At 49.5% G+C, this 24,521-nt stretch overlaps 12 protein-coding genes across 12 annotated transcripts; 5 read left to right on the top strand and 7 right to left on the bottom strand.

The window, feature by feature from the left end:
- Positions 1-541: 541 nt before the first annotated feature.
- On the bottom strand, positions 542-2,822 carry VTP21DRAFT_8246 (uncharacterized protein; the record flags this gene model as incomplete). Its single annotated transcript, XM_069399076.1, has 7 exons — positions 542-835; positions 898-987; positions 1,090-1,855; positions 1,916-2,062; positions 2,138-2,330; positions 2,405-2,518; positions 2,627-2,822. 7 exons carry the CDS (start codon positions 2,820-2,822, stop codon positions 542-544), a joined length of 1,800 nt encoding a protein of 599 aa, XP_069245806.1.
- Positions 2,823-3,085: 263 nt separating this feature from the next.
- Positions 3,086-3,634, bottom strand: VTP21DRAFT_8245 (uncharacterized protein; the record flags this gene model as incomplete). The annotated part of the gene is made up of 1 exon (XM_069399075.1): positions 3,086-3,634. One exon carries the CDS (start codon positions 3,632-3,634, stop codon positions 3,086-3,088), a length of 549 nt encoding a protein of 182 aa, XP_069245805.1.
- A 1,231-nt stretch (positions 3,635-4,865) lies between these two features.
- VTP21DRAFT_8244 (uncharacterized protein) lies at positions 4,866-7,644 on the top strand (the record flags this gene model as incomplete). The annotated part of the gene is made up of 2 exons (XM_069399074.1): positions 4,866-5,229; positions 5,351-7,644. The coding sequence occupies 2 exons, from the start codon at positions 4,866-4,868 to the stop codon at positions 7,642-7,644; spliced, it is 2,658 nt and encodes an 885-aa protein (XP_069245804.1).
- A 479-nt stretch (positions 7,645-8,123) lies between these two features.
- Positions 8,124-9,402, top strand: VTP21DRAFT_8243 (uncharacterized protein; the record flags this gene model as incomplete). The annotated part of the gene is made up of 3 exons (XM_069399073.1): positions 8,124-8,249; positions 8,318-8,733; positions 8,856-9,402. 3 exons carry the CDS (start codon positions 8,124-8,126, stop codon positions 9,400-9,402), a joined length of 1,089 nt encoding a protein of 362 aa, XP_069245803.1.
- A 760-nt stretch (positions 9,403-10,162) lies between these two features.
- On the bottom strand, positions 10,163-12,081 carry VTP21DRAFT_8242 (uncharacterized protein; the record flags this gene model as incomplete). Its single annotated transcript, XM_069399072.1, has 4 exons — positions 10,163-10,834; positions 10,907-11,011; positions 11,088-11,712; positions 11,867-12,081. 4 exons carry the CDS (start codon positions 12,079-12,081, stop codon positions 10,163-10,165), a joined length of 1,617 nt encoding a protein of 538 aa, XP_069245802.1.
- Positions 12,082-12,461: 380 nt separating this feature from the next.
- Positions 12,462-13,919, bottom strand: VTP21DRAFT_8241 (uncharacterized protein; the record flags this gene model as incomplete). The annotated part of the gene is made up of 6 exons (XM_069399071.1): positions 12,462-12,697; positions 12,794-12,958; positions 13,076-13,252; positions 13,343-13,573; positions 13,645-13,776; positions 13,868-13,919. The coding sequence occupies 6 exons, from the start codon at positions 13,917-13,919 to the stop codon at positions 12,462-12,464; spliced, it is 993 nt and encodes a 330-aa protein (XP_069245801.1).
- Positions 13,920-14,043: 124 nt separating this feature from the next.
- On the top strand, positions 14,044-14,361 carry VTP21DRAFT_8240 (uncharacterized protein; the record flags this gene model as incomplete). The annotated part of the gene is made up of 1 exon (XM_069399070.1): positions 14,044-14,361. The coding sequence occupies one exon, from the start codon at positions 14,044-14,046 to the stop codon at positions 14,359-14,361; it is 318 nt and encodes a 105-aa protein (XP_069245800.1).
- A 168-nt stretch (positions 14,362-14,529) lies between these two features.
- Positions 14,530-15,802, top strand: VTP21DRAFT_8239 (uncharacterized protein; the record flags this gene model as incomplete). The annotated part of the gene is made up of 5 exons (XM_069399068.1): positions 14,530-14,553; positions 14,613-14,701; positions 14,776-14,928; positions 15,014-15,087; positions 15,150-15,802. The coding sequence occupies 5 exons, from the start codon at positions 14,530-14,532 to the stop codon at positions 15,800-15,802; spliced, it is 993 nt and encodes a 330-aa protein (XP_069245799.1).
- A 238-nt stretch (positions 15,803-16,040) lies between these two features.
- VTP21DRAFT_8238 (uncharacterized protein) lies at positions 16,041-16,654 on the bottom strand (the record flags this gene model as incomplete). Its single annotated transcript, XM_069399067.1, has 3 exons — positions 16,041-16,291; positions 16,392-16,544; positions 16,642-16,654. The coding sequence occupies 3 exons, from the start codon at positions 16,652-16,654 to the stop codon at positions 16,041-16,043; spliced, it is 417 nt and encodes a 138-aa protein (XP_069245798.1).
- A 1,509-nt stretch (positions 16,655-18,163) lies between these two features.
- Positions 18,164-19,525, bottom strand: VTP21DRAFT_8237 (uncharacterized protein; the record flags this gene model as incomplete). The annotated part of the gene is made up of 5 exons (XM_069399066.1): positions 18,164-18,470; positions 18,537-18,894; positions 18,970-19,069; positions 19,156-19,260; positions 19,373-19,525. The coding sequence occupies 5 exons, from the start codon at positions 19,523-19,525 to the stop codon at positions 18,164-18,166; spliced, it is 1,023 nt and encodes a 340-aa protein (XP_069245797.1).
- A 176-nt stretch (positions 19,526-19,701) lies between these two features.
- VTP21DRAFT_8236 (uncharacterized protein) lies at positions 19,702-21,388 on the top strand (the record flags this gene model as incomplete). The annotated part of the gene is made up of 5 exons (XM_069399065.1): positions 19,702-19,714; positions 19,779-19,889; positions 19,980-20,633; positions 20,709-20,995; positions 21,062-21,388. The coding sequence occupies 5 exons, from the start codon at positions 19,702-19,704 to the stop codon at positions 21,386-21,388; spliced, it is 1,392 nt and encodes a 463-aa protein (XP_069245796.1).
- A 266-nt stretch (positions 21,389-21,654) lies between these two features.
- Positions 21,655-24,326, bottom strand: VTP21DRAFT_8235 (uncharacterized protein; the record flags this gene model as incomplete). The annotated part of the gene is made up of 3 exons (XM_069399064.1): positions 21,655-22,041; positions 22,112-23,628; positions 23,708-24,326. 3 exons carry the CDS (start codon positions 24,324-24,326, stop codon positions 21,655-21,657), a joined length of 2,523 nt encoding a protein of 840 aa, XP_069245795.1.
- Positions 24,327-24,521: the final 195 nt, after the last annotated feature.

Below are 24,521 nucleotides of genomic sequence, written 5' to 3'. Positions count from 1 at the left end.
TCTTGTCTATAAATGGAACTATAATACCATCCTTTTTTCTAGTAAATTTTCCTAGAGCCCTTTTTTACTTACTTACTAGGATGGTATTCACATGCTCTACCATTACATACATGTATTCCTTATTTCGGAGAACTGTCTAGTTATTTTATTACTTAAAAGGATACTTTTCAATAAAGATCCTGTAATCACAAAAAAAAAACCTTTTTTACTTACTAATAATCCGGAACATATAAAAGACAAGGGTTCCAATTGTAATGGACGACCAAGAGCATGATGATATTACCCTCAAAAGTCGGATCAGAGTAAAGCCCTTGGCAATGAACGGATTCGAAATGTAGTATTCATTTTATCCTAATAATACAATTACAAGAAAAATTGCAGAGGAAATTTCATGTACATAGAGAATTCGAGACTATAGACGTAGTGTGTTAGCGGAAAATAAATAGGATGAATGAAGTACAGTGGCATTGTACAGGATAAAGCGAGATAAGCTATTTCAACACCTAAGAAGGCCATATTAAAAGACCAAGTATCCGAATAATTAATCCTCGTTTTCCACTTTGGGTTCACCCGCTATCTCCGTCATATTCATGTGCCGATCTCTGCCTTTCTCTTCCTGCCCCAATTCCAACACTTTCTCAGCCGGGTTCTCCCTCGGCTTTGCACGACGCCATCGAGTGAAAGGGTTTCCAACGAACGCATCATTCATATTCTCCAACGAATGCCCCTTCGTCTCGGGGAGCATGAAAAATGCCCAGAGGAAGAACAAAAAGAGTAACCCACCAAAAATAAAATAGGCTCCACCGTGAGGAATTGCGAGCATGATCGGAGAGAGCTAGAGGTGACTCGTTAGTGGGATGCGATGGTGAAACACGCAATGCGACGGTGGCTCCTTACCTTGATTGAGGCGGCCTGTAAGGGCCATTCGACCATACCGCTGAGAGTTTCTGCTTTGGCTCGAATGTTCTGCGTGTATATTTCGGCAGGCTATGGGATAAACACGCGGTACAAAAGAAATGATGATTGGGTCAGGGCTCAAAAGAGGATAAACTAAAAGGTGTCCTGTGAAAATAAAAAATAGAAGCTTACGATTACAAAGTGAAGGACGCCCCAGCTTGAGCTGTATCCGAACATGAAAAGATAGACGCAAATGGCAGCGATATATCCCCCGGCACTTAATTCAGAGCCCGTGCCGGAAGACAAGACCGAGTAGCCACCGATAAAAAACATGCAGATGCACATAACCGCGGTTCCGGCCATGAGGAGGAGCCTCCGCCCCACGCGATCCACCAGAAATACTCCCACCAGACTTGTCCACCATTTGACCAGGCCCACCACCCCGGTGGCGAGGAGAGCGGAGGTGGTCCCATGCACGCCCAGGCGATTGAACATGGTGGGCGCGAAGTACGCAATGGCATTCTGGCCGGTGAATTGCTGGAATACGATCAGAGGAAGGCCCACGCTCAGCCGCCGGAGGTTTTCTCCGGCAAACACCGTTTTCCAACTGGTGGAAGGTCTTGACTCAATAATATAATAGATTTCTCGAAGCTCCTCTTGAATCTCCTCGTGCTCCACCGGCAACCCACGCAGCTTTGCAAGCGACCGGGCCGCTTCCTCTCTGCGATTTTTCATTGCAAGCCATCGCGGTGATTTGGGGAGAATCATAACGCCGAAAATCAGGATGACGGAGAACACCAGCTGGATGCCCAGAGGGAGGCGCCACTGAATATCGGCTTGGGAGGAAAATCCCCTCTCACAAGCATAGTTGGTCCAATAGGAAGCAGCGGCACCAAAGGCAAGCATGAAATCCTGAATACCGACGATGGCTCCGCGGATGTCGGAAGGAGAAGCCTCTCTGAGGTGATGCATGGATAAACAGTCATACACACAAAGGGTCACAATGAATGAAACCTACGCGTTATACATTGACACTGCCAGCGCAACAATGGCCAGCCCGAAACCACCGATACACCGACCGGCATAGAGCAATGGAAGCGAGCTTGCCACGGTTTGCATCACCGCGCCTATGCAAAATACGACGCTCATGCCGATGATGGTCCATCTAGTGTGGAAATCATTTCAGGTTAACTAATCCAAGCGCGATCGAATAAAGAGCGGAATCGAAAGATAGCCCAACTTTCTTCCAAAATAATCCGCCAGTGCATGCTGTACAAAAGATCCTGCAAATCCACCGAGTTGGAGAATGGCCGCGATACTTCCGGACGTATCGTTAAAGTTTTCATTCGTGATTCCAAAGCGGTTTTTAAAAGAGTCCATGACCATGACCCCACTGATGATACCAGCATCGTATCCAAATAGAAATCCGCCCACTTAGAATAAAGGAGTTAGCACTTCGTGGTGAAGACTTCGCCAAGGGATGAGTCGAATGGTGACTCAGGCCTACCTGCGGTAAGGGAGGCAACGAAATAGATGTACCAGGAGCGGTGGCTTTTTCTGGCGGCTGAATCGCGCTTGAAGCCGGCCATGATGTTCAAGCGTTCCAGGCAGAGAGAGAACGCTTGGAGGACAAGGGAAGGCAATCACGGGTTGAGGCAAAGGGAAAGTGTGAAACATAATAGGCCGAAAATCCGGGCATAATGGAATCCCTTTAGGCAAAACTCGCCACCGTCCTGCGCGGAGCTTGAATATAAGGTTGGCATAATCTGGCCAGTGGTTCTCTCACGACCCTTATCCCTGTCGCTCTCTTTCGTGGCTCTCTCCAGCCCCGCAGAGAAGCGACCGGCAAGGCCAAGCATCTCGGACGCCTGATCCCGTGATTGAATGGAAGTTGGAGCGCGTGCGCCCCATCTTCTGCTATCCATATTGGCGATACAGAGCCCGTTGGTCTTAATTCTCTTCTGCAACCTTAAGCTTGGATGCCCTGGACTGCGGAATCACCATCCATGGGGGAAAAGTTTGAGCACGCTTACAGGATGCTGAGTGTGCGATGCGGGGCTGCTCTTACAAGCTCTATCTGTACGTTTTTTATTATCATTATTACTATGCTAAACCAATCAAATCTGCAAATATATCCTAACAGATGAAATAGTACCAAAGATAAATATAAATAATATTAACATGGGCATTAGCTGTGGGCTTTTCGTCGCAGATGCCTAAGCAGGGCATCTCTTCGCGTAAACTGTTTCCCACAAGTCTCACACCGCACCCCCGCATTGCCCGCATCATGGCGCCTCATATGCCGATGCAGATCGTAGACTCGGTTGAAAGTCTTCTGGCACACCCCACAGGTTGGCAGATCTTGCCACACTCCGCCCACTTTGGAACCCAGTAGAAATAATGGTGGATTTTGCGGGCGATGTAAGTTTTCCAAGGATGAGGTGAAAGATCCGATGGGATTCAACTGTAGTCTGTAAGTTGCGGGCGATGCTTTAACAGACGAGCTAGCATTGCGACGGCGCTTTGTCTCGGCAAGATTGGAGGCCTCCGCCAATACTTGGAGATTGGACCAGGAGCCTTCATCGGATAACGCCGAGCTTGGAGATGGGGAGGGAGATGACGAAGAGGCAGATTCTTGGGAGAGAGGCACGGAAAGAACAGTGTCTAGCCAGGAAGAGGTGGTGCGTTCTTCTCGCACAGCAGAGAGAGGATACGACATCGTCTGGACGGATGGCATCTTCAAGGGGAATAAATAAAATAAAATGGTATACTGACTTAATTGGAGCCTGCCAATTCAAGAGCTTCGAAAGGAATGGAACAAGGTGGTGATCAAGAGGGGGTGATCAAGAGAGGAGCCGGAGGGAAGGAGTGTAAGGAGTCGATGAGATCCGCAAATCAAATCGAACAATGACCGGGAGAGAAAGAGAGTTTTGGAGGCAAATGCTGGGGGAGCGTACGAGAATCTACAGTGGACTGCGTGGCTGCTCTATTTTTTATTTCCAACTCAGCGCAGCGTACGAATTTTACATATGTTTACCCGCTCTGCCGCAGCCAGAATGGAGCGTAGAGAGAGGGCGCGGTAGGAACTTGTGTAAATACAAACAAGAAGACAGCAGGCGATTTACGGCCGTCGCATCCCTCCATCCCGATTTTCGTATACTGTTGATCACGCATCAAATGAAAAACAAGAGCGGCTCTACTCCAAACATAGGTCAGAGAAAGAGCTACTGTCCGTAACAAGATGGGAAGCTTCCGTATTTTAGAATTCCTCTCTACCTGCTCTAGTGAACTGACTCATATGAGCCCACCCAACCGTATTCCGCCTCTTTCTCGAAGCCCATCCTAAACATTCTTGATCGAAACTCTGCTTAATACCCTGGATCCCGGATCTGAGTCGACCAAGAATCCCAAAGCATGGATGAGGCGCAGTTCCTATTCCATCGTGTGTGCAGAAATGACGCCACACCATGGATATGAACGGCCAATCTCAGTCTGGTCAAGCTCTTGCTGGAGAGGAGACAAAGGTTGTCCACCCGATCCCGGCCTCTCCTATAATTAATAATTTGGCCAGAGTCGGACCTTTTTTTGGCTGTTGTTATTAAGGAACTTGTTGCCGGAATTTTCTATAACCTCCGCGCGATCCTCATGGGCGCCTTGGGAGGGGAATATAGGTGCGAGCACGCGCGATAAGCAGCCATAGGGACTAGGGACTTTCCAGCTCGCTTCCCATGGCTTCATCCGTTGCGTGAAGAGCCGTTTTCTTTTATGGACTAATGCATATCCGCTTATATTATGCAAGGGAGATGAATGATGCGAATGTGACCGCAAATTCTGCTGACCAATCCATTTCTATCAGTCGTTTTCTTTTGACTTCCTTTTGCCCTTGCTCCTTTATTATCTCTTCGGTTTCACACCCTCTTTCCCTCCTCTCCCTTTCTGAAATCCACCGAAGGGTCACCCACACAATTATGGAAGAAGACCAGCCGTCCTCAAGTCGTTCTCACAAGGACCTTTTGTCGTCGTCGTCGTCGTCGTCGCTCCCCTCTCCACCGGCCCGTGAATCGGCGGAGCACGCCTCCGGCCGTCGCGACGCCATCCTTGAGGCACGGCGCTCTCGCCTTATTCGCCGCTTATCTCACCACCGCGCGCAACGGGGTCACTCGTCTCCCTGTGATACCGGAGTGAGGAAGCAACGGATGTTGGCCCGGTTTAAGGAAGCTCAAATGAGGAGAGAAAGGATCCTCCAACAGCAGTCGAAGGTGTGTGGGGATGCCGTGGAAAGAGCAAAGCGCGTTGCGCGGATGCAAAAGGCAAAGCAAATGGAGGAGAGAGGTATGTGTGCTCTGCTATCGATCCCGTCTTCCTTTGCTCCATCACGTAGCACTACCACGCTTGCTATGTTCGCTCCTTTAATTTTCCGCTCATTGGATTTGGTTTTTTTTTTGTCATTCAGAGAAGCAGCGAGAAGATTTGGAACGGCGTCTGCGCCAGTCAGAGCTACGACGTGAACGACTGCTCTCGCTTCCCAAGTCTCGCATCCTACAGAGTATTCACCAAAACCACGATTCGAACCCTGATCTCCTTTTAGCCGCGGACGAAGCCTTCCCCAATAGACGCCTAAACACCCTGCTTAGCGAGTTCATCTCCTACGGGCTCACGCTTAAAAGCGCAGAGAAAAGCAGCTTTGCGCGGCTCCAGCGCCTTCTGAACAGTAAGGAGCTCATCCGCGCCACTTCAAAGCTGCTGCAGGCGATCCGGCAAATGATGCCCTTGACGTCCAAAAGATACAGCGGCAACCCGGCGAAGGTCTTCCTGACGGCGTTCATGATCGTAACCCACCCACACGAAGTACTGGGTGCTACCGGAGTAGACGAGCGGTTGCTCGTCGGCATAACGAAGACGATGCTGGTTAAGTTTGAAATATGGCGGGACGAGACGGCCCCAAGCTTAAAGGCGCAGCGCCTGCGCTCTTTTAACGAGGCTTGGCATACGTACTACCGCTCGTTCGAAGCGTGGAAGGCAAAGGATGCCGAGCGGCTCATTCGCGGACTCATGGCCCACCACGTCGAGTTGGATCGACTCTGGAATACGGTGGCCAATTCGCCGGATTTCGTGACGGAGTGGAAGCCGAAGATCGAGGAGCAGCAGAGAGATATCCGACGGCATTTGGCGGGGCTGGGGGGGAGGCAGGCCTTGGAGAGGCTGGAGGGGGCGAGGAGGGAAGTGCTTGAGGAGAGGCCCAGCTCGCCTGAAGTTGAAGAAGACTCCATCCAGATAGAGGCCGGCCCGAACCACGAGAGAGGCGACTATGGAAACAGGCCCGACAAAGGATCAACGCCCCCTGCCTCCTCGCCGCAAGCTGCACCTCGTTCGGTGGAGGACGCCGCAACCCCCTCGACCTCAAAGGGCGCCTCCTCTGTTCTCAGCGAGATCCCGATCCAATCCACGGGATTTTCCCTCACCAACGAGCAGCTTGCCCATCGCATCGCGCTCGACCCGAATTTCGAACTCTCCCCCCCGCCGCGGTCCGCCCTTGAGGTTTACGTTCGTGATGTCGCCACGCAGGCGTTCTTCGACGTGGCGAAGGAAGACTTCGCACAGGGGAGAGCCGAGCGCTGGGTGCCAGTAGTGGGCGAAATCAAACAGCGCCTGCTAGAAATGGTTCCCGCTTCCGCCACCAGCCGCGAGATCGAGGAGATCTTGGACGTGGATTTGATGCGGCAGCAGGCCGCCAAGGGCGTCTTCGACTTGCAGGGCTGCATCCGGTTTATCCTGGGGATCATGCACCGGCTCTGTGCGCCCTCACGCGATGAAGCCATCCAGGCGATCGTGCGCCTCGAGGACCCTGCCGAGGCCTTCAAACAGATATTCGATATGCTCGACACCATGCAGCTTGACCTGGCCAACTTCCACATTAGAATGGCGAGGCCGTACATTGTCCAGCACATCGTGGAGTATGAGCGCGCGGGGTTCGAAAAGGCGCTGAAAGAGGGCACGCTTTCTTTGGAGCGCACGGAGGCTTGGCTGAGGGAGAGCGCGCACGGGCTGAAGGAGGAGATGGCGAAGAGAAATCCGGAGGGAGTGCCCCAGCCGCCTCTAAGATACGAGCAAGTGTACAACACCGCGATGGTGGCGATGATGTGTACGATGGAGAGCGAAGGGGCGTCATCGGAAGCATCGCTGCCTGAGACCATGCGGCTAGATGTAGATAGAATCGTAGAGCTGCGTGCCGAGGTTCGAATGGTGACCAAGGTGGCCGCGCTGTTGATGCTTGTGCGGAACTTTTTTGGGCGGAATGACCCATCCCTACGCGACGAGATCTATCGCATTTTGCGAGAGAATATACCAACGGGCAGGGGCGGGGGTGACCATGGCGCAGAGGGTGGCGCTGAGAGCGGAGACAAATCCCACGGCGCGGAGGCGATCACCGAATGCATTCTTCGATGGGCAGGGGTCCAGGTTTCTCCCGAACGCCAGAGCCTCCTTCGCGCCATGGTCGAGAAAACGCTCTTCAAGTCGGGTGATACGGTGGTGCAGCTGCTACTGCGTCGCGCTCAGTCGACGATGGCCCACCACCTCGCGAGCGGCCAGCCGATGCCACTGGAGCGACTCTCGAGTCTAGGTTTGGAGATGGTGCGCGCGGATTTGGAAAGAATAGGCGAGAGCGTGCGTGAATTGGCCCTGTTCAATAGACGAGTGTACGCCCCATGGTATGACCAGATACTTGCGCAGTGTATTAACGAGTAGAGGGTCGCAGTTGTCTTCACATCGCCTTTTTGCATGTGTTTTCTTTTGTTTTCTTCTCTTATTTCTTTTCTTTTTCATGTATTCATAATCACCATCATCCACCCACTGTTTCATTAGTAATTTTACTTCCTGTAAGTTTATTTCACGTTAACCCTCCCCCCCCCCCTCCCTCTTTTGTAGCTATATACTCCATGGTTCGCTTGCTTTCTCTCCTCTCCATTTTTGCCTTTCTCCCCGGCCCTCGCATTATCTATTTGTCTTGAACACTTTTTTTTTCAGTTTGTAATTTTGTGCCTCAGCTGTACAATGCTTATCTATTTCATAAAGTGACTGGTTCTACATTCGTGCGTAAACAACTCAGCTAAGCATCCTATCTAACTCTTCTCTATCAGGGGGGGCACACTCACACACCCACTCTACTCTCCTCGATTTCTATCTAGCAGTACCCCCTTCCTTTTTGCCTCGCGCCAATCAACAGAATGGATCAGCACACATGTCAGGGGGAAGGGTGCAACAACCCCGCCAAGCTCCAGTGCCCGACGTGCATCAAACTTGAATTGCCACCCGCCTACTTTTGTTCTCAGGAGTGCTTCAAGAAAAACTGGGTAAGCCGATCTGGGTTTGGTTTTGCAAGAGAGGGGGCCAACCGGTACTAATCTCGCTTCCACGATAGTCGCTCCACAAGGTCCTCCATCTCGCGAAAGAGGGCCCCGTCTCTCCCGCCGCCAACAAGCCCTACAATCCCTGGCCCTCGTACAAATTCACCGGCTCTCTGCGCCCCGCCTACCCGCTCTCTCCCAAACGCGAGGTTCCGCTGACCATTCCCCGGCCGAACTATTCCGAGGACGGCGATCCGCGCTACAACCGGGCTCCCTTCTATTCCTCGATCAAGGTGCTCAATGCAGAGGAGCAGGAGGGGATGCGGGTGGTCTGTAGGCTGGCTCGGGAGGTGCTGGAGGAGGGAGCAAAGGCCGTCAAGGCTGGCGTGACAACCGACGAGATCGACCGGATCATCCACGAGGCCACCATCAAACGCGGAGCATACCCGTCGCCGCTGAATTACTGGCATTTCCCAAAGAGTTGCTGCACGTAAGTGGCCCGTTTGGAATCCCATTCCCCTACATTGGTAGCATTCCGCTGAACTCGCGGACTCTTCTAATTTCTTTTCTTCTCTCCCTTTTTGTTTTGCCCTCAATGTGCCGCCGTAACAGTTCGGTGAATGAGGTGATTTGCCATGGAATTCCGGACCAACGCCCCCTGCAAAATGGAGACATCATCAACATCGATGTCTCGCTCTACTATCGGGGCTTCCACGGGGATCTCAACGAGACCTATTGTGTCGGCGAGGTGGATGCGGAGTCGCAAAAGCTCGTCGACACGACGCGGGAGTGCCTTGAGAAGGCGATTGCGATCGTCAAGCCGGGCACTCTCTACCGCGACGTGGGGCCCGTCATCGAGAAGCATGCTAAGAGCCGAGGGTTCTCGGTGGTGCGCACGTATTGCGGCCACGGGATCCACAAGCTGTTCCACTGTGCGCCCAACGTCCCGCACTATGCGAAGAACAAGGCGGTCGGGGTCATGCGGCCGGGCCACGTATTTACGATTGAGCCGATGATCTCCCAGGGCACCCATCGGGACGTGACATGGCCGGACCAGTGGACGGCGGTGACGGAAGACGGGAAGCGCTCGGCCCAGTTCGAGCAGACCCTTCTCGTCACCGAGACCGGGTGCGAGATCCTGACCAAGCGGCTGGAGTAGGCGACGGTTGGAGATGAGAAGTGCGAGAAGGACGGGAGGGGAGGGGGGAGGCGGATAGAAAGATCTGTAGTCATGCTTGCATTTGTAATTTTCACTTCTTTCCATGGGATGGGGCATCGGTAATAATACGACGGGCGAGGGGGTCTTTTGTCTTATTCCTTCTTTGCTTTTGAATAAATTAATATGCTATATCCCCCACCTCTTGGCCCCAGCTCCCTCCTACCCTTCTCCCCTATCCAGTCTGTGCCTATCCGACCCTAATAAACACAAACTAGCTTGCTCCGTTACCTAGTCCTATTCATGATAGATTGGAAAAATCAACAGCGCAATAAAAAAAAGAAATCCTTGTACGCCATCACAATAAGAGCACTTTCTGCAGAAGTTGGAGTGAGAAGAAGTATGTATTTGAAATGGGTAGTTTATGCTCAAAGGAGAAAAAAAAAAGGCATATGAAAGAGATAAAGAGAGAGAGGAGGAATATACAAAAGGAGAGTTGGGAGGAAGGAAAAAGTAAAAAAAAAGTAAAAGCCATAAAGATAAAAAATTCAGCTCAAACCATATAAAATTAAATGGCCAAAAAAAAAAAATATACACGCTCTATGTAAGGAAAAAGAGAAGAACGAATAAGTGCCATGACATAAACTAAGAATAATAATAGAAATGGAGAGAGGAGAAAAAAAAAATAACAATAATAAAATAATATAAACGGCAAACATATACCATATATCACATTATATTCACTATGGAGGGGGTTAATAAATTAGAGGGGGGGTTTTGTCCCGTGGACAGGGAGCTTCATGTCTACGGTCGAGCCCAGGAGCGAGTCGCCGGGCGTGAGGACTTTCGCCCGGTGATCGAAGAGGCGGGCGATGGACTTGAAGAAGGGGAGCGAGGCAAGCGAGCTGGGAGTCACCGGCTTGCCCTGCTTCTCGGCCAGCTCGATCTTCGTGTACCAGGCGCCCCCCACAAGGGTGAGCAGGATGCCGATTGCGTTCATAAACGTGATGTTGATGTGGAAGATGACCACGGCGATGACGATCGTCAGCACTTGCTTGACGTTTCCGGCCACCGTCATGGTGAGCGCGCTCGTCCGCTTGTTGGCGGTGAAGGACACGATGTTGAGGAAAAACGCGATCACCCCATTGGCAAGCAGCGCAAGCACCAGCGTCGTGCTCATTCCGCCCGCGCGGGAGAACTCGCGCAGCTCCGCCATCTCGCCCGTCACGTAGGCATAGATCATCGTCTGCAGAAAGGCCAGAGGCGACATGCGAAGAAGCAGATCGAGCGGGTGTAGTTTGAGCCGGCCGACCTGAACGCGATTGGTCACCACGGTCTTCAGTGCCGCGAGAACACCGCCGAGCACGGTGAGAACAAAGCCCATGGGTGTGTAGTTGTAGTCGCCAAAGGTGGCAAAGGCAACTCCGAGCACCACCTAGAAGAGGACAACACAAACGTCAATGAATATGATAGAATGGGAGCGTGGATAGAATGCATGATCACGTACCGGTATCAGAGAGATATACACCATGATGGAGTAGTGTTTTTGCAAGAAAAACACCGAGAGAATGATGGTGAAGAGGGGCGTCATGGCACGAACCACTTGATGGAACTAACAATAATGTAAACACGGGAGTCAGTGTCCTGCATCTCGTGTCGCCACGTCAGAGGGCAGAGGAAATACTCACGGGCACGGTGACCAGGTTCAGGGACACATTACTAATAGCAATATTGATAGTGTACAGCACCGAAAAGAGCAGCATGACTAAGCTCTCCCGCTCTCCCAAGTTGGCCGGCCGAAAGTAGCCCATCTGGCAGCACAGGTAGGCGCCGACTGCCCCGCACAGAGTATGGATTCCCGTTAGCGTCCATGGGAAGCCGAAGTCGAAGAGCTGCATCACAGCCTTGTTGTAGATTGTCAGGGCCAGGTTGAAACAGAAATAGAGACCAAGCCATATATAGGAAGTATCGATGGCCGCAGGCCATGCCCCAGCCTTCGCCAGCTTTTGCGGGCGGTGGTAATAGGAGAGCAGCGGCTGCATGAAGGACGCCTTGCTGTCGGCGGAGACGGCCGCAGGGTCCGCGGTCGTTAGGGGGAGGTGCAGCGGCTCCGACTTTTCGGAGCGCGTGTCCACGGCGTAGGTGGTGAAGGACGCCAGCTTGAAGAAGTCTCTGTGATTGGGGGGGGGATCACCCGTGGAGGAAGAAAGTAGAGTAAGGGGAGGAGAGGGCTCTGAGCACGGCGTTCTCAAGCGCAAAAGCGACGAGGCGAGAAATTGCAGAAGCAATGGAATGAAGAGGAAAAAAAGCGGCCTAAGGAACTTTAACGGTCAATTACGGCCTCGTTATATTTAGTCGGACTGAAACTCAAACGAAATATTTAGAAAAGGGGAATAGAAAATTTAGCGACACTAAATATGAAAAAAGGAGGCGCCAAATTTGAGCCTTTCAATTTTTAGATGGAAACACTCCGCATGGCCCAATCACCGTGAGAGGCACAGTCTGGCGCAGCCGTACCGCGATTGGACCTGGCTCAAACGGGAAGAATTCCCAATTCTGATTGCCGACGGCTCCGAAGGGAAAAAAAGGAAGATCGGTCGAAAGCGGGCTCCTGTGATTACTCAACTGAACCACAGGGAAGGGGAATTTTCCGTTGGCTTGGAGCACAAGCCATATTTGCATAAAAAGAACCGTCGGATAAAAAAAAAGAATCGCTATTCTCTTTTTATTTGCAATGAAATCATCGTTTCGTCACTGCTTTTGTTTTCAGGTCGGGTGTGTGAAGGTTGCGTTTTTCTAAATCCCGGAAAATCTCTCTTGGTAAGCAATTTGCGGAAGGGAAAAATTAAAAAGGAGTGCTGGCGTCGAAACCGTCTATAGGATTGACGGATAGGAGCGCGAAGGGAAAAATCAAGGGAAGATGGATTGTATATTATATAACACAAGGGAAAACAAAAATAACACACAGATGAGTAGAGAATCACACTGTTAAGTAAGCGCTTCTTTTTTGGCCCCGGCCCTCCCCCCCCCCCCCACTCCCTGCCACCCCTCGCCTCGACCTCTTATGTCACCTTGGCCATCTCCTTCTTCTTCTTGTTCCGCGGGGGGGTCACAGGCCGACCGGTTCCGATTCCGCCGTATGCAAACTTTTGCTTTTTCTCTGCCGGCTTCAGGATTTGGAACGAGCACATGAGTGTTTCGTCCACGCTCATCATTGCCCCGGCATTGTCGAACTCGCCGCAGTAGTTCGGGGCTGAGAAGAGGGTGACCAGCTGGCGCTTGGCAAAAAACTCGTATCCTATTTGAAGAAGAGAGAGGGGGGAAAAGAAGGGATTCACGGATGAGTGGCTTGTTTCAGGCGGGCAGTTTGCAAAAAGAGGAAAACTGGATTTACCATCCTCGACCACCTGATGAGCGCGGCAGATCAAATCCATATCATGACGTTGCAGAAATTTCGAGACCACATCTGCTCCGAATGTGAAGGACACGCCCCGATCATTTTCACTCCACCCGACCACGTCCTTGTCAGGATCGCTCCAAAGCAAGTCACATAATAAACCTGAAATGGCAGTGGGTTAGATCTCAGGAAACGCGGGTGCAAACTTGCGTAAGAGGAAAGGGGAGAGGGGAGAGGGAGAGGGAAGAGGGAGAGGAAGACAGAGAGGGAAGGACATACCAGTATCGGGTACATCTGTCGGCCGCATCACTCTCCGGATCTGATCCATGCTGTGAAGATCTGGCGAGAGGCCACCATGCATGCAGAATATTTTCTCGTCCACAATCGCAGCGATCGGTAAGCAGTTGAAGCAGTCCGTGAATATCTTCCACAGCTTGATATTATACCGCCGTTTGCCTAGGGATGCAGAGGCTTTAGCGTGAGCCCACTCACCGGAAAAAAAAAAAAACAAAGGTGGGCCCGCACACGCCACTGTCGACTACTCACACTCATCATAGAAGCCGTAGATCCGATTGATGCTGGCGCATTCGTGGTTTCCGCGCAGGATGAAGAAATTCTCCGGATACTTGATCTTGTAGGCCAGGAGCAAGCATATCGTTTCCAGGGATTGCTTACCTCGATCGACGTAATCGCCCAGGAAGAGGTAGTTTGCTTCAGGGGGAAACCCGCCATACTCAAATAGCCTTAGTAGGTCGTAGTACTGCCCGTGGATATCGCCTATAGGATGGTGGCAATCGATTAGAGGCAAAGGGGGGAGGGGGGTGGGCGATGCTAGATAAGAAAGATACCGCAAATCTTGATCGGGGCTTCTAATTCGAGTAGGATGGGTTGAGAAATGAAGATCTCACGAGATTTCGTGCACAAATATTTAATCTCATATTCTGCCAGTTGGACCTGTTTTCCTGGCCGACTTCCACGTACTACAGAGGGTGAGGGGTGGCCAGAGACAGAGATGCTCACAATAAAGATCGGTCCTCCCAATCTGATCAGGTAGCAAGGATTGAAATTTACCTTCGAGGAGTCGTTCAATCACAGAATCAATGTTAACATCGCCCTCTGACATACTTTAACGAAATAGTAAAAGAGAGTGGGACCGCGCCTCTGAAAGTTATGTATTTTTTTTCTCCTCTGTTCTAAAGAGATTCAACAACAGGGATTAGCACGATTGTTTAGCGATATTAAGGAGCATGCTTTGGAATGTAGCAATGCGATCACACGCACTCTCTTCCTCTGCACTTGTCCAAGTAAGAGTGTTTGTGAATCGGAGAATGAGATTTGCAATCACTACTTTCGGTTGCAGGGTGGAGGTCAATTCCGGGAATCATCCGGATGGGAAGATCCGCAACGCTCAAGAGAGCGGCGCTGGATGGCAATTTACCTTTTCCTGCGAATTCACCTCTGCGATGTCTATGCCTAATGGAGAGAAGGAAGGAACAACGGAATGCGAAAGACAAGTCGAGAAACTCCTCCACGCCACTGAGGAAAAAAGGGAGGGCAGAGACTGAGCAGAGAATCAATTCATGCGAACCTAAAATTCTGGGAGCGAGCCGGCTGGATACTTTTTCTATTCGGCCCAGAACTCTCTTCTCGCGACTTAAGAACCTTTTTTTCCGCTCTGCGGCTCCCCCCCCCCTCTCCCCCGCCCTCGCCGATTCTGCCTCCCCCGGATCACAATGAAGACTCGAAAGGTCGAGCAGGTGAGGATCCCCCTAATGCCCGGGAAGCCATTCCTTTCTCAACCGCTTCTTTGTCATAGACGGAGCACGTCGTGTGCCCCGTGTGCAAGAGCGACAACTACCTCAATCCTCAAATGAAGCTGCTGGTCTCTCCATGTTTTCACAAAATGTAAGCTTCCCTCAGCATTAATTTTCTTGATTTGTCTGGCCTTCATACCTCCTCTTGATTCCCCGCGTGTCTAGGTGCAATAATTGCATTGATCGCATCTTCATTTCGGGTCCTGCCCCCTGCCCGATCTGCGGCGTGGTGCTGCGGAAAAACCAATTCATGTCGCAGACATTCGAAGATCTGCAGGTCGAAAAAGAAGTACAAACAAGAAAGCGGCTGGCTAAAATGTAGGCCACTAGTGTGGAGAAGGGCTTCCTCTAGCTGTTTTCTTTTTTTTTTGGGAATGAAGATCTCTGACACGGGTTATGTTAGATTTAACAAGAGGCAAGAGGATTTCCCGACATTGAAGGCATACAACGACTACTTAGAAGAAGTTGAAGTGATCAGTATGTGTCTCCAAGCGCATTCCACCACCCCTCATGCTAATGCTTTGTTTCTTCGCTACTAGCGTTTAATCTTATCAATGGAATCGATGTTCAAGACACCATGTCTAAAATGGAGCAGTACGAGAAAGAGAATCAAGATCTCATTCGCAAAAACGAAACTCGCCGCATGAATGAAGAACGCCTTCTCAAGTACCAGGAGGAGCAGGAGCGCCTTGAGAAACAGCAGAGCTTCGAAGCTTACAGGCGCGAAATCGAGGAAGAGCGGATGGCAAAGACAGCAGAGCGTTTGGAGATCATCCGAGAACTGGCGACTAGTGACCGACCGGCAGACGCCATCATCGCACAGAGGCAGCAGCAGGCCATCCAGCTTAAGCGGTCCTCCATGCGCAAGCAGCAGCAGCAGCAGCAGCAAGAGCAGAGCAAGGCGAAGATTGACAGCTATCTGCTGTCGTTGCAACAGAGAGAGACCATGGAAGAGGAGGAAGAGGAAGAGCTGGACCCCGACTGGGATCCGGTTCAGTCTCCTTATGCCGAGGTGCAGGGATACGAGTTCAAAGGCGCCTATGATGACCCCCGACTGGCAGGGTATGCCACCAAGAGAATGGCGCGTGCAGGCGGATTCACCGTTAGGAGTGTCTTCGAACGAGCCCTACAGGCTGCTTTTGTGGATCTGTTTGTCGCCCCTGTGGAGAGTGGATCCTCTCCAACATCATGACATTGCTGCTTCTTGTTCATTTATCACGACGCTACCTGTAAAATAAATTCATCGACAAATAAACCTTTTGTGCTAGAGATTATCCTCGGGAAAACCTTTCCCTCTCCCTTTCCCTTTCGAAATGTCTTTTATGAAACTTTTGTGTAGCGAGATAAAAAAAAAGAAAGCAAAGATTACAGAAAAATCAAAGAAAAAGAAAAAGTAAAAGGAATTTACACGCTCGAAAAATTAACAAAGATTAGGACGAGTTGGCTTGCAAATTCGCAAGAGCCTCTCGTGCTTCATCACGTTCCTTCATCAATCGCGCAATGACACGTGTTGCGGCATCGTACTGATAGAGAGCCTGGCTCAGCTCCTGGCGAAGTTGCGCATGTTCCTGCTTAAGCTTGAAGGTTTCCAGCATTAGTTTATCCCACTCGTCGTGAAAAGTGGAGAGAAGGGCAGGAACCGAGGTCAGGTTAGGAGGGCGAGGCTGGGCACCCTTTTGCGCTACCATGGCAAAGAAAAGATGAAGAGAATCGACCGTTAGTTATCTAAAAACAATCCATCGCGAAGGTGCGGGAAAATGAGGGAGGGGGTGATCTCTTACACGTCTTGACGTCCACCAGATCCTCTTCCGTGAGCTCCTCATGGGTAATGGGATCTTGTCCGTTCTCTGCAATGTACTTGAGGATCAATCTTCGCTCGAAAATCTGACCCGATTTTTTGGAGATGACTGGGTGCTCTGGTGCCTCTCCTGAGACTAAAGTAGCAATAAAAAAAACAATAAAGTAATGGGGTCAGTCAAATGGATCGTGCCACCCTTTTCAAAGGAACAGTAAAGCGATCGAGTCACATACTTGCGCAAAACATGATGAATCCTTTGGAAACCGCTTTAGATCGCTGGAGCACCTTTGAACTTTTTCGAGGACAAACAAATTTGAAATGCCCCAAGCCACTCTATAACCTAACCTGATTCAAGACGCACTTTGAATTTAAATCTTAGTCCCGGAGAGAGGAAGAAGGGATTTTCCAAGTGTAATTGAGATGGATGCATGGCTTACAGCAAACTAAAATGCATCGTGAAGATAATTCATATAATATTTTCCATTTACGAATAGCCATCATCTACAACAAGCATACACCATAGCGCCTGCTTTTCTCAACTTTCACAGAGATTGTTTCGAGATATCTTCAGGTCAAGCGATGGGTCCAAAGAAAAGCAATCTGTGCAGGAGTCAACACTTTCCCATTCTAGGGTTGATGAAACTTTAGCAAGCCAGCGTTAAGCATGTTCAAACCCCCTGAACAATATTAGATCGAGGTTTTTCAGCCATAGAGGCGTTGAAACCGTATTCTCCACTCAGGATTATATTACTGCTCAGATCGAGTCAGATTCCATCAGTTTATACGCTCATGCCTGGCTAAAAATATTTCATATAAGGCATGGGAAAGAATGAAGGGGAAACAATTCAGAAGAATAAAACATGTTTATGGCTAGAGCAGGCAAAAAGCACGACGGTTGGGAAAGTCTTCACGGCGCCTCCGAGGCTTTTAGCTTTATACTCTTGCTTTAGAGTGAGGAGAGGAAGGGTTTCACAGGAAAATGGTTATCTCCTGGCCAAAGCTCGTTTTCGAACTGCTTCGAACTGCTGATTTCGCAGCCCCTGAGTTTTAGAGCACCTAGGGCAGGCTGCATATCTCCATTATCAACTGTTGATATCCAACATTTTGACAACTGTGTGAGGATATATATGAAGTTTTAAGTCAATTGTAGAATTTCCATTTCTATTCATGTGCCATATGATCGCATATGGGAATCATCTCATTTTCTAGTGATTTCAGTGATGTTACACGAATCAGTTATCTAGCAAGATAGATGAAGCTAGGCGATCTTACTGAAAAATAACATGTGCAGTTGATAGGCCAAGGCATTCTTTTAGTTTAAACTCTCCTAAGCAATGCCCTAAACCTTCCTTGAAAGAAACATCGATTTAGTTTAAAATTAAGGCTGGGATCTTAATGAACTCTTGGAATAAGCCTGGACCTTACATAATGATGCTACCAGCTTCTCCCAGTGTTTAAATTTTTGGCCCGGGATGACCGTCATTTCTCATATTCAGCACTCTTTGGAATCTAAGAACTTGGTGAAAGGGAGTTGTGAGAAGTCGGTCCAAAGAATGAAGACTCCAAATAAAACATCGATATCCATGTATAAGTTTAAGGGTGGCGCATAGATTTCTGCTTAAGGTGCGCATTGACTTGAAGCGCGAAATAAACCAGAGCATGAGCCGGGTGTGGTATTGGGCTTTAGCCAAGGAGCCTTAAAGAGGAAATGAAGAGAGCGAAAAAAAAACCCCGTGATGTTTTATTAAATATACACTAGAGTTTATGTACAGTGAGTGGGGTTTCTTTTCTCTTCTTCGCTCGTTCTTCTAGCTTCGCCTGCTTCTTTGCTTGTCGCCTACTTACGCCCACTTTCGCACTTGAGAACCAAGCCGGATGGATGTCATCCAATGTGTGGCGGCCCAATTTGCCCGCTCGATATTGTTGGAGGAAAAACCGCGCCGCCGCCGAAAGATCGAGTTCTCCCCCGCGACGGATGGCACCAATCCGCTTGGCAAGAGCAGGAAGAAACTCCTCAAGATTATCGGTTGGATCGATGGGTAAATTCAACTTGTCGATATAACTATGGCACAGAGCAAGATAGGGATGAGCTGGAGCTGCACGAGCCATTCACAACTAGCCCTAATACCTGTAGTTTTCGAATTGATTCAACCTCCACAACAAATAGTCTGCGAGGAGTGACTCGTCTGTCGCCCGCTCGCCTATTCCTCCCGTCACAGCCATTTTCAGCCCCACCATTGGGTCTTCCACGTATGGCATCATCACGCCCGGGGTATCCACCAGGTAGACTCTTGGATCCTCGAAGACCTTGACCCTGCCAGTCACCGACCGTGTATATCCCGGAAGTGGGGAAGTCGGGGCAGCCTTTCCACGGCCGACGCCAAGGCGACGCATTGCATTAATGAGCGAGGATTTACCGACATTGGGGAGGCCAACCACCATGACGGTGACATAGGGGAATCGAAGTGGATCATTTCTCGCCTTATCTGTTAAAAAAAAAAGAACATCGGTTGAGCGAGATAAGCGACTAAAATTGTTATAAGCTTCAATGGAGAACGCACTCGCTGCATGCTCGATAATCTTTCGCACGTTGACACTTGCATCTGCGTTCGTGAAGAGCACTTTCTGCCCGAGATATTTTGCAAATGCCTGCTTTACTATCTAGTTAGGTCAAATCGCAATCTTCGTTAATAATGCCAATAAATGGGTATAGCCGAAACAAAGCCCAACGGTGAAGCAATATTTACAGGTTCATAAGTGGGATCTGCGAGATCTGCCTTATTGTATACTATGAGACGATCCTTCCCTTGGACGAGCTTTTCAAAATTGTGATTGACGCTTGATAATGGGATGTAAACAGGGCAGGGGGAGTTAAGGATCCAAAAGTTTGAAAATTAGAATGATTTCTAATCTCCATAAAAAACCAAATTCATTTCTCAACCCATTTTATGGCAAAAAGGATATCCTAGCATCTCTTGCTTCGACAAGCAGATCAACCGAGTGAAGCTGTTCCCCGATCTGGCGTAGGCCTCGTGCCATATGACCAGGGAACCAGTTAATGGTTCTGTCATAGTGAAAATGGGTTCTTAGATTGAGAGGCGCTCGTGATATGGACATTCACAATGGCTCTATTAACTCTAACCGTTCCTATTCAATCATGAATCCTTAATAGAGGAGGCAAAGTGACTGTGCTGAATCGGTGACTGCTTGATCTTTGTTTACTACCAAATATTAATTTGGTCATTGATTCAACCTCCTCTTTCCCCTTTATCGTAGACTGAATCGTAAGAACTATGGTACCAAAAAGTAAGCACTGGCGATGTAGAACCACAAAGAGAATGCTGCTAATGGTTTGTTTTCTCGAGAATAGAGGGAAAAAGTAAGCGGATGAGCGCTTCCAAGCGCTACAAGATCTTAAAGCGAGTAGCCGAGCATCATCGCAAGCTACGCAAAGAAGCCAAAAAGAATCCTCATAAGCACAGTGAGTTGCTGCTCTTTTCATTCATTCCCTTTAGTCAATGATGTAAAAAGAATATAATATGAACTAATCCATCTGTTTGCTTCAATTCAGAGCAAAAGAAGGATCCTGGAATTCCTGCAAATTATCCCTACAAAGAGCAGCTCTTGGCCCAAATAGAAGCAGCCAAACGGGACTCGGCCAACGAGAAGCTCCTGCGTGAGGAGCGTCAGCGTCAATTTGCCCAGCAGGAGAAGAAAAAGCAAAAGAAGAAGCAGAAGAAATTGGACAAGGCAGTAGCCGCGGCTTCAGCTGGAAAAGGAGCCAGGGTGAAGCGTACAATCGAATGGCGAGAGCTACTGGAGAGGGAGGAGGTGGATGTGGTGGTTGAGGTGCTGGATGCACGTGATCCACTCGGCACCCGTGTGAAGGCGGTGGAGCGGTTGGTGACTGAGAAGGGAAAGAAGCTCGTTTTCGCCCTTAACAAAATCGAGTTTGTTCCTCGGGAAGTGGTCAAGTCTTGGCTGAATTATCTTCGCACCCTTTATCCAACCCACCTAGTAGAGACCACTGCGGTAGCTTTGCGAGGGTCGAGGTGCGTCGGGGTGGTGGGGCTTGTTCATGTTGGAAAATCCGCAGTGGTGCGTGAATTGGAAGCTGTGGGAATGGAAGTCGTCGAAGGACGGGGGGTCAGCGTGCGTGCCATAGGAGAAGCAGAGATTTTGAGGGGGGGACAAGTCAAGCATGTGGAGGACGCGGTTTCACTGGGTAAATCTCTTTACTCTTGGGCACTATATTAGCAGCTCGCATGTTTGATTAACCATTCTTTCCTCTCCATCATAGTCGATTCCCTCTTCTCTCGCTGCAGCAAAGAAGCTCTCCAACTGGCTTTCAACGCCCCCACTTTCTCCTCAACCCCCGAACTTTTGGCCCACCTCCAACCCTCGCAAGATATCCAAATCGCAGCACGGAGCATATTAAAAGAATGGAGCAAGAGTGTGAAGTATTACACAACACCCCCCAAGCCCGGGAAAAAATCCGAGAAAGTCTCGGACGAAATAAGACAAGCTGAAGAGGAGGTGTTATCAAATCTTTTAGGGAAGAAAGAGTTCGGCGAGTGTTTGGCTATGGTAAGTGGGTCCCACTTTGATTTTAGGTGAAATGATCAATTGATATTTCTACCTTCGAATACGTAGAGCGCTAAAGAATTCGACTTTGAGCTCCGTGATCCCAAGGATAGAGAGCAGGAAAGCGAAGACGATGCGATGGAGGAGGATGAGCTCCAAGAGGAGGACGAGGATGAGGACGAGGAGATCCCAGACGCTGTCCCAATTCAGACCGCTTCTTCCAGCTCAAAATCAAAGCCTCGAAACAAGAAACAGAAACAGGCAGAAACCACAGTGGATGATATGGAGAGCGATGAAGATGACGCATACGATTTTGCTCGGTACTTCTCCCGGACACAGGAGGACTCCGCGGACGAAGAGGAGGATGAGGACGAGGATGAAGAAGAGGAAGATTAGGAGCACCGATGAGGAGGACGATAAAGATGTATGATATTTCCCCTTGTTATACTTTTCTCTTTATAAAACGTTGTTACAGATTATTTGTCTTTTTCTTTTTTTTTTTTAATTTTTCATTTTATTTTAATGAAATTTCAACATTGCAACCATGGTTCCAAACAAGTGTACGACCAGTTTAGATAAACTTATTAGTGTATAAAAAGAAAAGCACAATGCAGCAGCATATAAAGCGGGGGATACTACAATATTAATAGGTGTGTGATGCGCTAGGCTCCATCTTCAAGCGGCATTTGATTCCTCAGCCATTCCATCAAAGTATCGGTGCCTCTTTCCCACACCTGCCGCCTCGGGACCCTAAACATGTTCCCCTCCACCATCATAGTTTTGATGCTAGTCACAAGCCCCAGTTCGGGCGGGAGATGCCCAATGCTGTTGTTTGACAAATCTAAAAGCTGCAGGCCTGTAAAGGAGGAGGGTTCGATTCGTTCAATGAGATTGTTTGAAACTACCAGGGAGTGCAGGCGAGGAAAATAATGCGTGAGGGAGGGGGGAAGGCTGGTTAGGCGGTTGAAGGCGAGAACGAGTTGGTGAAGGGCGGGGAAACTTGACTTGTCACCCCGATCTTCCTCCGACGGGGTAAAGATATCTGTGATCTTAGCAGAAAAACAAGAAGTAAGGAGCTTTAGTGAACGTCCACATTGTCAACACAGGTTATATACTAACTAGGTTGTGCGAAAGGTCAAGAGCCTCTAAATGTGTAAATTGCACACCAACCATTAAAACTTTGAACGTTTCCAGCCGGTTGTGATGGAGGCTCAGTGATTTTAAGTTAGCAAACGCGTCTCCAGCTAGTGCATGCGGAATGGATGCTAGTTTGTTATGGCTAAGCTCGATTGTGTGAGGTGAAAACGTGGGGCCGGCCAAATCTTGGGGGGTCAAGTCGGTAAGCCCCCTTTTCTCGAGATGGAGAATTCTAGTCTGTAGAGCGGTATGGGGCTGAGTACTCCAGATTTCCGAGGATGATTCTGCGTCGGTCCTTGTTGGCGCTGAATCCGAAGTGGGAGTAGCCCGATCCTTGGTCTGCACGGAAGCTTTGTCTGTTCTTGGCGGCGCGTCTTCTCGCTCATTGTGTACCTCGGAGTGCGGTTGAGAGAGTGTCAGACGTTTCTGCAGCCACTTCAATATGTCCTCAGTTTTCCCGGTACGGGGGGCACCACGAATAATATTTCCGTCAACTGCTAGCACTTTTAACCCCTCCAAGCGGCCAAATTCTGTTGGTAGTTCAGATATTGTGTTGTAGCTTAAGTCTAGGCGCTGCAGCTTTGTGCATTGAGTGAGATGGGCGGGTACCTCTGTGAACTTATTGTAACCTATATCCAAAACTTGAAGTAGTGGTGCGTGGAGGAAAAGCTTGCCCAAGTCAGCGAGGTGGTTGTGTGTGAGAAATAGCTCACGAAGGCTGGGCATTCGGATGTGTTCGGTGGGATGGTCATCGAAGCAAACTAGAGCATTTTTGCGCAAATTGAGGCGGGTCAACGCAGGCATCACAAAAGCCGAATGGTACCGTGCGTCGGAGCTGTTTGTGCTTTCCCCGTCCTCACCACCACTAAGGATATCTCTCAGACCGGCGAAGGCCGTTGTAAGAGCATTTTCGCCTGCCTCCAATTCTTCCAGTCTCACCATCTTCAACAGCGCATGCGCAGGTAGAAAAGGCAGTCGATTTTTTGAGATGTTCAGTATTCTCAATTCCACCAAACACTCAAGCTCCTTTGCAGGTAACATATCAAGCATGTTATCCGATACATCCAGCATTCTCAGATTCGCAAGTCTACCTATCTCGGGCGCCAGCCTACCGCTCAGCTGGTTTTTTGCCAAATTTAATTCCACCAGCTCTGCAAGTTGAAAGATGACTTGCGGGACGGCCATCAATCTATTCCCTGACAAATTTAGAATTTTCAATCTACGGAGCCCCCCAAAGTCATGTGGGAGTTCGGTGAGCTCATTGTTTCGAAGGTCGACATTGGTCAATGCAGCGAATTCGGCAATACGCGAGTCAATACAGGTTAGATTATTATCTCCAAGGACAAGAGATGTGAGGTCGACCGCAATGGGAGACTCGTATGGGTCATCTGCGGCGCTTCTGCTCAGATCTATCACTATGGATTTGGGGTCAACGCGGTACATGTTCCACACCTCTTTTGGAACTTCCGTCAATCCGCGATTTGAAAGGTTGATGCGGCCTTCATGGAGACATATGAAATATAGGTAGACAATAGAGTTAATATTAGATAATATGTAGCAACGAAACTGGTTTCCTACCGGTAGCCTTGGCTCTCTTTATTTCCATTTCTAAGCTCATCTTGGCGTCGTCGTCGTCAGTGCTGTTATTTTCCATTGCTTTTTTGGACATTCGTAATCGCGCCTGCGCGATTGCCTCTCTTACTGATGGGGAGGCCTTTGCCTTTGGAGTAGAGGAAGATGTGAGCGGGGTGCGAGGTGATCGTGTGGGGGTGCGGGTGGGGGTGCGGGTGGGTGTTTTCGGCGCGGGTGTACGAGGGGTGACAGAAGCTGTAGGGGTTAGGCGATTCATGCCGCCTGATGTCGAGCTGGAAACTGGTTTTGAGGTGGTGGCGGGATGTGGAATCCTGGGGGGAGGTTTATGTTCCCTCATGTCCGGTGAGGGCACGGGGGGAGTGAGACGACTTGCAGTCTTCGATGGAGTTTGGGTGGATGCTACCTGTGGTTTGCTGGGCATAGATGGTGTTGGAATTCGTGATCCTGCAACAATGGTCTTTGGCTGCCTAGCGGAAGTATATTTGTCGGAACCAGGCGAAGCTACCTTCACGGCTGGATCAGTCGTGCTACGAGTCGATGCAGTACGATTTGTTTGGGGACGTACATTTTTAGGAGCTGGGATGCGATGAGCCGTGGAACTCATTTTGAGATGGAGGGATTCAATCGCGGATGTGATTATTAGACATAAAATATTACGGCGAGGCTTAAGAGCGGGCAAATCAAAGTCCAAATAGTTAATGCAACTTAATTTAGCTAAAAAATTCCATCCATTCGGTTAGGAAGCCCTACATCCCCCAAGTATTCAACCCTCAGTTATTTCGAGGATAGCCAAATACCC

Source organism: Calcarisporiella thermophila (genome assembly GCF_041956535.1).
Source record: "Calcarisporiella thermophila strain CBS 279.70 unplaced genomic scaffold VTP21scaffold_39, whole genome shotgun sequence".
Taxonomy (NCBI): Eukaryota; Fungi; Calcarisporiellomycota; class Calcarisporiellomycetes; order Calcarisporiellales; family Calcarisporiellaceae; genus Calcarisporiella; species Calcarisporiella thermophila.
This window is presented reverse-complemented; position numbering and strand designations above follow the sequence as displayed.